This window comes from Paroedura picta, chromosome 4 (genome assembly GCF_049243985.1).
Source record: "Paroedura picta isolate Pp20150507F chromosome 4, Ppicta_v3.0, whole genome shotgun sequence".
NCBI lineage: Eukaryota > Metazoa > Chordata > Lepidosauria > Squamata > Gekkonidae > Paroedura > Paroedura picta.
In genome coordinates, this window is record NC_135372.1 from 136,569,319 (window position 1) to 136,584,481 (window position 15,163).

The following is a 15,163-nucleotide window of genomic DNA, read 5'->3' on the forward strand; positions in this document are numbered from 1 at the left end:
ATTTCAGCATGACCTTTTATGAGCTTGAGCTCACTTCATCAGATCTGTAAGATATATATCTGACTAGGATATGCAACTGGAGAGGGGGGGTCTGATTTTGGAAAAGTGGTAACATCCACACCTCTGTTGAAGTTGGGAACACATGAGGCTGCCTTGTCCTAAATCAGACCCTTGCTCCATTGAGGTGAGTATGGTCTACTCTGACTGACAGCAGCTCTCCATAGTCTTGGGCAGAGGTCTTCCGCATTACTTACTGCCAGATCCTTTTAACTGGAGATGCCGGGAATGGCCCCTGGCGTCTTCTGCATGCAAAGCAGGTGCTCCACCACAGACCCATGGTCTCTTTCCATGCTGTTCGTCTTCTAAGGTGCTGCTGGGCATTTATTGGCCCCACTTTAATGGGACGTTAGGTCATCCTTTGCCTAAATCCACTGCATTTTAATCATGGAAAGCCTGGGTATCAATATTTAAATAATTAAATAAATACAGTAAGTATAAAGTTATCAATGGATCGTGGGCATTCTCATTTTCATTGCTTGTGTGTCCCGAATGCACTTCCCCTCCTTTTCTGCATGTGTTTTGCTCCCTCTAGAGGTCGATTTTATATTACATCTATGTATTTCCAGCATATCTCCCCATAGGTTTACATGGCAGGTTTTTATGTCAGTGATGTAACCTTGAATCAAGTGCCACTAGAGTTTTAAAACTTAAGCGATAAAAATGAGAATATGGAAGAGAACCATGTTTTTTTCCAAGTCTCTGTCAGTGCTCCCCTCCTGCATTCCAAGCTGACTCATTGTTTTTTTGTTGTTGTTGTTAATGTTTTATTCAGATTCGTTCGGATAAAGACAGCGAGATCCATATACGATACAGCATCACTGGAGTAGGGGCCGATCAGCCACCCATGGAGGTCTTCAACATTGACCCCGTCTCAGGGAGGATGTACGTGACACGTCCCATGGATCGAGAAGAAAGAGCATCCTACCATGTAAGTTTGTGCCTTTTCACCCAGAGTGGTAACCTCGCCAGTGTCTTCTGCTCTCAGTATTTAGGTTTCATTCTCTCTGCCTTTCTAGGGTATGCCGACAATCTCAAAGTGTAAGATACAATGTTTTGAAATCCCAGAGGCCAATAACTCGCTTGGAAAATCATGAATTCATTCATTTATTTATTTCAGCCTTTCTCAGCTTTTTTACTCTTGGGAAACCACTGAAACATTCTTCAGGCTCCCAGAAACCTCAGAATTGGCGTGATCGTGCAGAATAGGGTTGGGAAGCATAACTGTAGACAGGCCCACCCAGGGCCCTCCCCTTCCCAACCCCTCCAGGCCTGTAATTGGCCACTTTGGGCAGGGGTTTGGGTTGACGTGACCATATATTGTCATATCACCTGATAAATAAACGTAATTAATTAAAATATCTATATACCAAATTAGTTAACCCCCACCAATTTGGGACACTCTTCCAGAGCTGTCAAGAAACCCCAGGGTTTCATGAAATCCCAGCTGAGAAAGCCTGATTTATTTCTAAGGAGCAGGTAAGAAACAGCCAGTTGGGAAGAAAAGAGAAGAAGAACCCAAAGGATGTTGTAGAGATCAATAACAGCACAACTAAAATGTCTCATGTACCCAACATTATGGCCTTTGTTGATGGAAAAAATGCTGTTTTCCCAACACCCGTGGCAGAGAATCATTGGGGGATAGTAGTTAGAGAAGGGGTCTCCAATATGGTGCCCAATCCTACCAGGACACCTGCCTACACCTTTCCTAGCATCTTATATGTAATGGCTTATATGTACAACTAGCTACGGGCAGATAAGATATATTTATTTTTCATGTATCTCTTGCCTTTTCCCCCAATGGCTTATGTGTTTCGCTCCCTCTAGTGGTCAATTTGATATTACAGCTCTATTTCCAGCATATCTCCCCCATAAGTTTAAATGGCAGGTTAAATCTTATCCACCCTTAGCTGGTTGTCTGGCATCTTCTGGTATCTAATCTACTTTACCACTCCATTTTAATTTTTCTTATAAATATTTCAAAATAGGGGGTTTGCAAAGCAAGTAGGGTTTTAGGTTCCTTTTTATTGTTCACATTAAGGCGAAGGACAGATTGAGGTCCAAATTTCCCATTTCGATTTATTTAATGATATTTGATTTGTTTCCTTTTACATCAAGTACATCAATTTGAGCAGAAATATTTTAACCAAAGTTTGTTAGCACGGGAAGAACAGCTGCAATTCTCTCTGCATTGTGGCAAAACCCTAAGAGAAACCTCTGGGATCAAATGAGATTCTTCATGAAATGTGGCGATATTCCTGTTTCAGAGAAGGTGGCATTTATTCACAGAGCCAGCATGGTGTGGTGTTTAAGAGCAGTGGCTTCTAAACTGGTGAGCCGAGTTTGACTCCCCACTCCTCCAAATGCAGCCAGCTGAGGGACCTGGGGCTCATCACAGCCTTGATAGTGCTGTTCTGAGAGTGAAATACTCTCTCAGCCCCACCTCCCTCACAGGGTGTCTGTTGTGGGGAGAGGAAGGGAAGGCAGTTTTAAACCACTTTGAGACTCCTTCAGGTAGTGACAAAAACCAACCCCTCCTTCTCCTCCATATGCCAGACAGCACCTGTACAGTGTTAAGTGCTGCCAATCCCATTCCAACTTACAGGGACCACCTGAATCAATGCCCTTTAGAACATCCAATCCTTAACAGCTTTGCTCCGTTCTTGCAAAATGAGTATCATGGCTTCCTTGATTGGTTCAGTCCATCTCATGCTTTGGCTTCTTCTTTTCCTGCTGCCTTTGACTAATCCTAGCATTACTGCATCAGGAAAAAAATGTTCATAGTCAGAGTAGTTCAGCAGTGGAATAGGCTGCCTAAGGGGGTGGTGAGCTCCCCCTCACTGGCAGTCTTCAAGCAAAGGTTGGATACACACTTTTCTTGGATGCTTTAGGATGCTTAGGGCTGATCCTGTGTTGAGCAGGGGGTTGGACTAGATGGCCTGTATGGCCCCTTCCAACTCTATGATTCTATGATTCTATGATTCTATGATTCTACTGCCTTTTTCAGTGACCCTTGTCCTCTCATAATGTGACCAAAGGACAATAGCCAGCAAGGTGTAGTGGTTAAGAGCAGCAGCTTCTAATCTGGAGAGCCGGCCTGATTCCCCCCTCCCACCTCCACATGTAGCCAGCTGGGTGACCTTGGCAGGGTATCTGCTGTGGGGAGAGGAAGGAAAGGCAATTGAAGAGGCCTTCGGGTAGTGAAAAGTGGGGTATAAAAACCAGCTTTTCTTCTTGAGTCATTTTAGCTTCTCGGAAAGTTCAGACTTTATTTGATCTGAAATCCATTTATTTGTCTTTTCGGCAGTCCACATCATCCATAATGTCTAGTTAGGCTCTGTTATATAAATGACCTTCAATATAGAGGGAGAAGGAAGAGAAGCTTCCTGTAAAAAGTCCTTGTTTTTACCTCCACCTTTGAACATATTTGGTTGTTTGGTTGTTCTTTTGTTGTTAGGTGCGAAGTCGTGTCCAGCCCATGGACAATGATCCTCCAGGCCTTCCTGTCCTCCACCATTCCCTGGAGTCCATTTAAGCTCACACCGACTGCTTCAGTGACTCCATCCAGCCACCTCATTCTCTGTCGTCCCCTTCTTCTTTTGCCCTCGATCGCTCCCAGCATTAGGCTCTTCTCCAGGGAGTCCTTCCTTCTCATGAGGTGGCCAAAGTATTTGAGTTTCATCTTCAGGATCTGGCCTTCTAAGGAGCAGTCCGGGCTGATCTCCTCTAGGACTGACCGGTTTGTTCGCCTTGCAGTTTGTTCGCCTTGGTTGTTCTTTACACCCCTCCATATGGATCCAGTTCTCCCCCCCCCCCAAAGTCTTACAGTCACCTTCTTCAGTACCTCTTCACCAAGAATCAGGTCGAGCCCTGAATTATGCTGTCAGGCAAGGCAGATCTCTCAGAAAACCTCCAGAAACAAAGTTCTCTTACCTTTGCCTTCCTCTTTAGAATCTGTAGAACAAATTCCATTATTGCTACTTGAATGCTGTTGTGAGGACTTGACTGCTTTTGCTAAACTAGATTGACTCATTTTTGTCTCTTGTGCCCCTTCCTTGCATACCCAGGGCATTGCTGATTGCCACTGTGGGATGATGGATGAATTTCTTCCAGGCCAGGCTGGATTCTGGAGGTTTTTGGAAGGGGGATCACTTGGGCATGAAATTGGAGTCACTGTGGGTGGGCACATAGTTGTGAGTACCTGCATTGTGCAGGGGGTTGGACTAGATGAGCCTGGAGGTCCCTTCCAACTCTATGATTCTTTGATTTTATGTAGTGTGGTCACCATAAGAGCCTCTTGTGGAGCAGAGTGGTAAGGCAGCCGTCTGAAAGCTTTGCCCATGAGGCTGGGAGTTCGATCCCAACAGCCGGCTCAAGGTTGACTCAGCCTTCCATCCTTCTGAGGTCGGTAAAATGAGTACCCAGCTTGCTGGGGGGTAAACGGTAATGACTGGGGAAGGCACTGGCAAACCACCCCATATTGAGTCTGCCATGAAAACGCTAGAGGGCGTCACCCCAAGGGTCAGACATGACTCGGTGCTTGCACAGGGGAAACCTTTACCTTTACCTTTAGTGTGGTCACCATATCTACAAAGGGAATGTGCAGAGCTGGAAAAAGAAATACAGAGAAGGGCAGCCAATATGATGGGGGGTGTAAAGCGCCTTCCCTTTGAGGAAGAGCTGTTGAGTCTCAGATTTTGAGTTTAGAAAATAGGGGGGATGGGATAAAATTATGCATGGGGTGCAGAGAGTTGACAAAGAGAACCTTTTCTCACTTTTCCAAAAGATTAGAACTCAAGGGTAAACAGTGATAGACGGTAGGGTCAGGATGGACAAAGGGATATCCTATTTCATGCAAAGAGTAATTAAAATGTTGAATTTGCTGCCAGATAATATAGTGATGGCTACAGGAATAAACAGCTTAAAATTGGGAATCCGATAGATTCATATAGGATGTCTATCAATGGCTGTTAGCCATGGTGACTGTATGGAATCTCCACGTTAATCCTTGGAATCCCGGTGCCAGGAAACAACATCAGGGGGGAGTCCTAGATCTCTGTGGCCTCTTGTTGGTCCTCCAGAAGAACTGGTCAGCCTCTGTGTGAGACAGGATGCTGGACTAGATGGACCGCTGGTCTCATCCAGAAGGGCTCTTCTGAAGTTCTTATGAAGGCCTCTGTCTCTATGCCCTATTGTTGGCCATTCAGAGAAACTGGTTGGCCACTGTGAGAGACAGGATGCTGGACTGGATGGACAACTAGTCTGATACAGCAGAGCTCTTCTGTTGTTCTTATGAGGGCCTAGACCTCTGTGCCTTCTTGTTGGCCCTCCAGAGGAATTGGTTGGCTGCTATGAGATATAGGATGCCAGACTAGATGGAACAATGGTCTGATCCAGCGGGATCCATCAGATCTGATGCTCTTATGAAGGTCTCATCCTCTTTGTTTTGTTGTTGGCCCTCCAAAGGAACTGATTGCCCTCCTCATGAGACAGGATATAGGACTAGATAGACCACTGGTGTCACCCAGCAGGGCTCTTATGAAGTTCTTATGAAGGCCTCGGCCTCTATGCCATGTTCTCAGTCATCCAGAGGAACTAGCTGGCCACTGTGTGAAACCGAATGCTGGTCTAGATGGACCACTGGCCTGATCCAGCAGGACTCTTCTTATGTTCAAGAAAATCCACGAAACCTTTGGTCTTCAGGACGATAGTGGACACATACATTCCGCGACCTCTGGAGCAAGATGGCTTTCCAAATGGTCTCATGAGGATGCTATCAAGGGTCCACAAAACTATATGGAGTCAGTGACATCGACATCATATTCTTAAGAGTGGGGCCAATTCTACCCAGTTGTGTTTGGGACGCATTTAACTGTGTTGACACTGCTTGTGGACAGAGATGGAGGGATAAAGAAAGTATATTACCTCTCTCTCTGGGTGGAAGAAGAGATTTCCCCAGGGTTAAAGGGGAATCTAAAGGAAAGTTATTTTATCTTCCTGGAACAAAAGCAATTATTTTCTCCAGTGATCCTGGAGAAATGTGAAGCCAAAAAAAGAGAGAGAGATTTTCTTACAGGAATATTTGATACATCGCTGCTGTGCGGATTCGAGTCTGTCAATAATCTTTTGCTAGTGCCGGGTCATTATAACTGGGCTATAATTGGGGTAGAAGGTCTCAGAATAATGCCTTTGATGGAGTCATTAGGATTCTAGTATTAGAAATTCTCTGTCAAAAAGGAATACTTTTGTCTCTCGTAATGATGACTTCTAGTGACCCCTCGCTATTTAATAACAAGTGTTCGTTATTAAGTGTCCTGAGTCCAGACAAGAACTTTTCGGGGATGCTTCGAAACAGCCGCACGTAGCTCGTTATGGTGTGTGTGTGTGTTGGGGGTGGGAGAGTTGTCAAATTCCTATTCCACGGACTACTAAGGACTTCCTTTAATCAGAGATCTTGGGTTTAACAGGTTTCTGCACAGCCTTGCAATCTGGGGCGGGGGGATAGTGGTGGTGGTGGTTGAGGAATCATTTCATCATATCTAATAATGCTGAGATCTATTTGTAGGACTGATCAGTGTCTGAAGTCTTTGTGTGTGTGTGTGTGTGCTGTCTGGGAAATGTAACAAGGGAAAGCAGCAAATATGTGTTTGTGAGCATCCGTATTGTACAGGGACATTCATCAGGGAGCCAAGATTTTGCTCATGCGGAATTGTCCAAAATGAAGAAGAAGAGTTGGTTCTTATATGCCGCTTTTCTCTACCCCAAAGAGTCTCAAAACGGCTTACAGTCGCCTTCCCTTTCCTCTCCCCACAACAGACACCCTGTGAGGGAGGTGGTGAGGCTGAGAGAGCCCTGAGATTACTGCTCTTCCACCAAGTGTATGGCCAAAATGAGAAAGCAGAACACCAAATCTGGACCCCTTTCCCTTCCCTTCCCCTCCCTATTAGGGAAAATCAGATCTAAAACCAAACTGGGTGAGGCTGAGAGAGCCCTGATATCTCTGCTCAGTCAGAACAGCTTTATCAGTGCCCTGGTGAGCCCAAGGTCACCCAGCTGGCTGCATGTGGGGGAGCGCAGAATCCAACCTGTCTCACCAGATTAGGAGTCTGCACTCCTAACCACTACACCAACCTGGAGCTTGATGACATTTTCCCTGATGCCTACTAACTGCTTTTTTTTAGAAATTTGTTTGTCCATGTGCGGCTTTCTGATCCTAGATTTCTGATCCTAGATTTCATTGGCTGCTTTAGTGAGTAAGGTGGTCTTTTTTGCATTACACTGTGGTCCCTGTCTCCGTAATATTCTACCCCCTCCCCCGAATTCTCCAGGAATTTCCCAATCTAAAGTTGGCGGCCAGGAGGACCCTGGCACCACAAGAATCCACATGTTCAGATAGAGATGCTCACAGCATACCCAGATCTGACTTTTCTGACTTCACGTCTTCTACATCCATTGAAATTAGATTTTTGTGCAGATCTCTATCCTTCGATTTAATTCTGTTCCTCGTGCTCAAGTTTTTCTTTCTACCTAATTGCATGGCTTCACGGTCATGAGTGTTAGAGCATTATTTTTGTTTGTCCGTGTTCATCATCCATTTCTCTAATTAATGCTAACCTTCTTTTTCTGTGCCAAAGGGAAATAAAGTAATTTTCAAATTCATTTGGTAGACCAGTAATAGGATTCGCTCCTAATGGGGTCGTTTGCAAATTCTTCCTGGTGTATCTGAATGCGGAGGAGAGATTAGTAATTGGTTACATGATTTGCTAGATTGAAGTCCGGTGGTACCGTAGAGACTCACAAGATTTTCGGGGCATGAACTTTTGAGAGTCAAAACTCCCTTTGTCAGCTACAAGCTAGAATGGAGATCCATGTGATTCATGTCCTTGTAACGCAAACTCTGAAGTAGGCTTGGGTTGCCAGCCTCCAGTTGGGAAGATTCATGAAGACCCATCAGCTGCGAAGTTCAGAAGCGAAGGAGAACAAGCCATCCTTCACTTCTGGAGCTCCAGTTCACAGCTGGAATTACAACTGATCTCAGTGGAATTACAACATCTTCAGGCTAGCAAAAAAATTGTCAACTACCCATACATGGATTGAGCCAATGTCTGTTCAAGGCAGAAGAAAGAAATTAGTAGAATCATAGATCTGGAAAGGACCATACAGGCTATCTAGTCCACCCCCCTGCTCAAAGCAGGATCAGTCTAAAGCAGGGGTAGTCAAACTGCGGCCCTCCAGATGTCCATGGACTACAGTTCCCACAAGCCCCTGCCAGCATTCACTGGCAGGGGCTCCTGTGAATTGTAGTTCATGGACATCTGGAGGGCCGCAGTTTGACTACCCCTGGTCTAAAGCATCCAAGATAAGATCTATCCAGCTGTTGAGTGAAGACTGCCTTCATAAGGCCTCCATGGTTCATGGAAGGAGTAAAAGGAAAGAAGGATTCACAGTCAGAGTAGTACATCAGTGGAATCGGCTGTGTAAGGAGGTGGGGAGCTCCCCCTCACTGGCCATCTTCAAGCAGTAGCTGGACAGATCCTTCTCCTGGATGCTGGAGGTTGATTCTGCATTGAGCAGAGAGCTGGACTGGATGGCCTGTGTGGCCCCTTCCCACTCTAGGATTCTATGAGTCTAGTTCAGCAGTGGAAGGGGCTGCCTAAGGAGGTGGGGATCTCCCCCTCACTGGCCTTCTTCAAGCAGCGGCTGGACAGACCCTTCTCCTGGATGCTTGAGGCTGATCCTGCATTGAGCAGGGGGTGGGACTAGGTGGCCTGTATGGCCCCTTCCCTCTCTAGGATTCTATGAGTCTAGTTCAGCAGTGGAAGGGGCTGCCTAAGGAGGTGGGGATCTCCCCCTCACTGGCCTTCTTCAAGCAGTGGCTGGACAGATCCTTATCCTGGATGCTTGAGGCTGATCCTGCCTTGAGCAGGGGGTGGGACTAGATGGCCTGCATGGCCCCTTCCCTCTCTAGGATTCTATGAGTCTAGTTCAGCAGTAGTAGGGGCTGTCTAAGGAGGTGGGGATCTGCCCCTCACTGGCCTTCTTCAAGCAGCGGCTGGACAGATCCTTCTCCTGGATGCTTGAGGCTGATCCTGCACTGAGCAGGGGGTGGGACTAGATGGCCTGCATGGCCCCTTCCCTCTCAAGGATTCTATGAGTCTAGTTCAGCAGTAGTAGGGGCTGTCTAAGGAGGTGGGGATCTCCCCCTCACTGGCCTTCTTCAAGCAGTGGCTGGACAGATCCTTCTCCTGGATGCTTTGGGCTGATCCTGCATTGAGCAGGGGGTGGGACTAGATGGCCTGCATGGCCCCTTCCCTCTCTAGGATTCTATGAGTCTAGTTCAGCAGTAGTAGGGGCTGTCTAAGGAGGTGGGGATCTCCCCCTCACTGGCCTTCTTCAAGCAGCGGCTGGACAGATCCTTCTCCTGGATGCTTGAGGCTGATCCTGCACTGAGCAGGGGGTGGGACTAGATGGCCTGCATGGCCCCTTCCCTCTCAAGGATTCTATGAGTCTAGTTCAGCAGTAGTAGGGGCTGTCTAAGGAGGTGGGGATCTCCCCCTCACTGGCCTTCTTCAAGCAGTGGCTGGACAGATCCTTCTCCTGGATGCTTTGGGCTGATCCTGCATTGAGCAGGGGGTGGGACTAGATGGCCTGCATGGCCCCTTCCCTCTCTAGGATTCTATGAGTCTAGTTCAGCAGTAGTAGGGGCTGTCTAAGGAGGTGGGGATCTCCCCCTCACTGGCCTTCTTCAAGCAGCGGCTGGACAGATCCTTCTCCTGGATGCTTGAGGCTGATCCTGCACTGAGCAGGGGGTGGGACTAGATGGCCTGCATGGCCCCTTCCCTCTCAAGGATTCTATGAGTCTAGTTCAGCAGTAGTAGGGGCTGTCTAAGGAGGTGGGGATCTCCCCCTCACTGGCCTTCTTCAAGCAGCGGCTGGACAGATCCTTCTCCTGGATGCTTGAGGCTGATCCTGCACTGAGCAGGGGGTGGGCCTAGATGGCCTGCATGGCCCCTTCCCTCTCAAGGATTCTATGAGTCTAGTTCAGCAGTAGTAGGGGCTGTCTAAGGAGGTGGGGATCTCCCCCTCACTGGCCTTCTTCAAGCAGTGGCTGGACAGATCCTTCTCCTGGATGCTTAGGGCTGATCCTGCATTGAGCAGGGGGTGGGACTAGATGGCCTGCATGGCCCCTTCCCTCTCTAGGATTCTATGAGTCTAGTTCAGCAGTAGTAGGGGCTGTCTAAGGAGGTGGGGATCTCCCCCTCACTGGCCTTCTTCAAGCAGTGGCTGGACAGATCCTTCTCCTGGATGCTTAGGGCTGATCCTGCATTGAGCAGGGGGTGGGACTAGATGGCCTGCATGGCCCCTTCCCTCTCTAGGATTCTATGAGTCTAGTTCAGCAGTAGTAGGGGCTGTCTAAGGAGGTGGGGATCTCCCCCTCACTGGCCTTCTTCAAGCAGCGGCTGGACAGATCCTTCTCCTGGATGCTTGAGGCTGATCCTGCCTTGAGCAGGGGGTGGGACTAGATGGCCTGCATGGCCCCTTCCCTCTCTAGGATTCTATGAGTCTAGTTCAGCAGTAGTAGGGGCTGTCTAAGGAGGTGGGGATCTCCCCCTCACTGGCCTTCTTCAAGCAGTGGCTGGACAGATCCTTCTCCTGGATGCTTAGGGCTGATCCTGCATTGAGCAGGGGGTGGGACTAGATGGCCTGCATGGCCCCTTCCCTCTCAAGGATTCTATGAGTCTAGTTCAGCAGTAGTAGGGGCTGTCTAAGGAGGTGGGGATCTCCCCCTCACTGGCCTTCTTCAAGCAGTGGCTGGACAGATCCTTCTCCTGGATGCTTAGGGCTGATCCTGCATTGAGCAGGGGGTGGGACTAGATGGCCTGCATGGCCCCTTCCCTCTCAAGGATTCTATGAGTCTAGTTCAGCAGTAGTAGGGGCTGTCTAAGGAGGTGGGTATCTCCCCCTCACTGGCCTTCTTCAAGCAGTGGCTGGACAGATCCTTCTCCTGGATGCTTAGGGCTGATCCTGCATTGAGCAGGGGGTGGGACTAGATGGCCTGCATGGCCCCTTCCCTCTCAAGGATTCTATGAGTCTAGTTCAGCAGTAGTAGGGGCTGTCTAAGGAGGTGGGTATCTCCCCCTCACTGGCCTTCTTCAAGCAGTGGCTGGACAGATCCTTCTCCTGGATGCTTGAGGCTGATCCTGCCTTGAGCAGGGGGTGGGACTAGATGGCCTGCATGGCCCCTTCCCTCTCTAGGATTCTATGAGTCTAGTTCAGCAGTAGTAGGGGCTGTCTAAGGAGGTGGGGATCTCCCCCTCACTGGCCTTCTTCAAGCAGTGGCTGGACAGATCCTTCTCCTGGATGCTTAGGGCTGATCCTGCATTGAGCAGGGGGTGGGATTAGGTGGCCTGTATGGCCCGATCGAATTCTATGATTATATTCTGTGATTTAAGTGTTGGGCAGCTGGTCTGAGTGAAGGAAATAAAAAGGAGCACAGGCTTTGGCAGATAAAATGCAAGTCATTGTTCGGACAGGAAAAATGGGACTATGAGGAACATATTGCAAAAAAAACCCTCAAAGTTCATTATGAAAAATGTATTCAAATACATTAAAAGTAGTAAAACAGTTGGAAGGCAATGGGGCCCTTGGATGATTAGTAAAAGATGATAGGGAAATGGCAAAGAAACAGAATGCTGAATGATTTGTTTTATTTTTGTTTTATTTTTTGCCTCCTTCCTGACTTTGGAACGTGGGAGGCATTTGATGATTTGAAGAGAGGCATTGAGATGATGAGAGAGGAGGTCTGTGACTGATGGACAGATTAAAAACTGGCAAATCATCAGGCCCAGGTGGTAAATGTGCAAGAGTTCAAGAAGAAGAAGAAGAGTTGGTTCCTATATGCCACTCTTCTCTACCCAAAGGAGTCTCAAAGCAGTTTACATTCACCTTCCATTTCCCCTCCCCACAGCAGACACCCTGCGAGAGAGGTGAGGCTGAGAGAGCCCTGATATTACTGAAGAAGATACTTATATGCTGCTTTTCTCTACCCAAAGGAGTCTCAAAGCGGCTTACAGTCACCTTCCCTTTCCTCTCCCCACAACAGACACCCTGTGAGGGAAGTGAGGCTGAGAGAGCCCTGATATTACTGAAGAAGAAGAGTTGGTTCTTATAGGCCGCTTTTCTCTACCCGGAGGAGTCTCAAAGCGGCTTCCAATCGCCTTCCCTTTCCTCTCCCCACAACAGACACCCTGTGAGGGAAGTGAGGCTGAGAGAGCCCTGATATTGCTGAAGAAGAAGAGTTGGTTCTTATAGGCCGCTTTTCTCTACCCGGAGGAGTCTCAAAGCGGCTTCCAATCGCCTTCCCTTTCCTCTCCCCACAACAGACACCCTGTGAGGGAAGTGAGGCTGAGAGAGCCCTGATATTGCTGAAGAAGAAGAGTTGGTTCTTATATGCCGCTTTTCTCTACCCAAAGGAGTCTCAAAGCGGCTTACAATCGCCTTCCCTTTCCTCTCCCCACACAGACACCCTGTGAGGGAAGTGAGGCTGAGAGAGCCCTGATATTGCTGAAGAAGAAGAGTTGGTTCTTATATGCCGCTTTTCTCTACCCAAAGGAGTCTCAAAGCGGCTTACAATCGCCTTCCCTTTCCTCTCCCCACACAGACACCCTGTGAGAGAGGTGAGGCTGAGAGAGGCCTGATATTACTGAAGAAGAAGAAGAGTTGGTTCTCATATGCCGCTTTTCTCTACCCAAAGGAGTCTCAAAGCGGCTTACAGTCACCTTCCCTTTCCTCTCCCCACAACAGACACCCTGTGAGGGAAGTGAGGCTGAGAGAGCCCTGATATCACTGCTCCATCAGAATAGCTTTATCAGTGCCTTGGCAAGCCCAAGGTCACCCAGCTGGCTGCATGTGGAGGAAGCAGGGAATCAAATCTGGCTTGCCAGATTAGAAGTCCGCACTCCTAACCACTACACCAAGCTGGCTGTTTAAACGTGAACTCAAAAGAATTCAAGTGTGATCTTGTGGATCTCCTGACCGAAAAAATGCAGTCTTTCAATAAGATCTGCTTCCATTTCCAGCACGTTGCCCCCAGCCTCTCCCCTCTGTACTTCAAAAATGCTCAAGGTAGCTGTTCAGAACAGCTCAAAAGATGGCCAAACTCTTTCCTCAAATAGGAACAGGCTGCAGTATTTTTGAGCAAGTGGCTACCCCAGGAACAATACACCTTGCTAGGTACCTCAGACTTTCACTTGAATGAAAAGTTTGCTAATTCAGTGTGAGGGTCAAACAGGCCCTGCAGTGTGACATATAAGTTAGAAAACCTTGGGGGCATTCTCCATGCCACCAGCCGCTAAAGGAAAAACATCCGCCTTTTAGTAGGTTTTTCCCTTTGGCGGTACAAGAATAGAACAGCGGCAGCACATTGGGGAAAAACAATACAACAGAACTAGGGGGAGAAATATATAGCATTTTTCAATGTCAACCTAGACTTTCTCTATTGCAGTCTATAAGCCTATCAGAGTTAACTCATGAATTGCAGAAAGACTATGTTTGCCATTCAGTTTTGCAATTCCAAGAGTGCTCATGATGTCACTACTTTTATTAGTTCAGTTTATTTATGTGATGTGATTTCTAGGTTGCCCCTCACTTCACAGCAGACTCATGGTGGCTTACAACATGGGACTATTCACAAAATCACAAAAACATAGTCTAAAATTCAGTAACCCATGGCAAATTCTACTAAATAAGTGTAGCACGCCCATAATAGATAAGTGGGGCTGTTCAGTTTGGTTTTAGAACTGAAGGGAAGGGAAGGGAAGGGAAGGGAAGGGAAGGGAAGGGAAGGGAAGGGAAGGGAAGGGAAGGGAAGGGAAGGGAAGGGAAGGGAAGGGAAGGGAAATGGGTCCTAATTTGGTGTTCTGCTTGCTCATGTTGGCCTCAACCATACACCTAGTGGAAGAGCAGTAATCTCAGGGCTCTCTCAGCCTCACCTCCCTCACAGGGTGTCTGTTGTGGGGAGAGGAAAGGGAAGGTGACTGTAAGCCGCTTTGAGACTCCTTTGGGTAGAGAAAAGTGGCATATAAGAACCAAGTCTTGTTCTTCTTAATGGCTCTTCAGAACTTTGGTAGCTCTAAACACAGATCTGCAAGTCTTAGGAAGTTCCATGACATCTCAGTTTGTCAGGATGAGCCTAGATACCAGTGGGTGAATCAGAGCTGGGGACCTTGGCTTCATCTGGGTCTTTCATGGAAGTGATGTTGGGTAGCTCTAGGAATTTCCTGAACCTCTGTGGTAAAATCAACAATTCTGACAATTCCTAGAACTACTCTACATTATTTTTATTTTTCCCCTCCCCAGAATTGATGTAGCAATGCAGCCAATGTTACCTTTTTATTTTTTCTCACTACAGCTTGTAGCGGTGGGCAAGTGAGCCTAGTTACCAGGGGACCAGCCAGCTAGTAGACTTGCCAACCTCCAGGTAGCTTGTGGAGATCTCCCACTATCACAATTGATCTTGAAATGACCAAGATCAGTTCACTCAGACAAAATGGCTGCTTTGGAGGGTGGACCCTATGACATTTTACCTTGCAGAGTTGCCTTCCCTCTCCAAATTCTGCCCTCCCCAGGCCTCACTCCCCATTTTCAAGGTAGTTCCCAAGTCAGAGCTGTCAACCCTATGGACTAGAGTAGCCAATCTGTTGCTGTGTTTCAACATGGGTGCTATTAATGGTAAAAGGTAAAGGTATCCCCTGTCCAAGCACCGGGTTGTGTCTGACCCTTGGGGTGACGCCCTCCAGCGTTTTCATGGCAGACTCAGTACGGGGTGGTTTGCCAGTGCCTTCCCCAGTCATGACTGTTTACCCCCCAGCAAGCTGGGTCCTCATTTTACCGACCTCGGAAGGATGGAAGGCTGAGTCAACCTTGAGCCGGCTGCTGGGATTGAACTCCCAGCCTCATGGGCAGAGCTTTCAAACTGCATGTCTGCTGCCTTACCACTCTGCGCCACAAGAGGCTCTTATGGGTGCTATTATTGTCTCCCAAATACAATTCTACTCTGAGTCAGTTTGGGTTCCCCTTTTCTGCAAGGAGAAAAAACAACCTTGGA

General features: G+C 47.8%; 1 protein-coding gene across 5 annotated transcripts in view; it reads left to right on the top strand.

Moving 5' to 3' along the window:
- The window catches only part of CDH4 (cadherin 4), a 911,643-nt gene that overhangs the window by 687,809 nt on the left and 208,671 nt on the right, over positions 1-15,163 (top strand). For all 5 annotated transcript variants that reach the window (XM_077335763.1, XM_077335764.1, XM_077335765.1 and 2 more), the window contains one exon: positions 833-988. In XM_077335763.1, the coding sequence (XP_077191878.1) occupies positions 833-988 (156 nt within the window). The remainder of the gene's footprint in view (positions 1-832; positions 989-15,163) is intronic.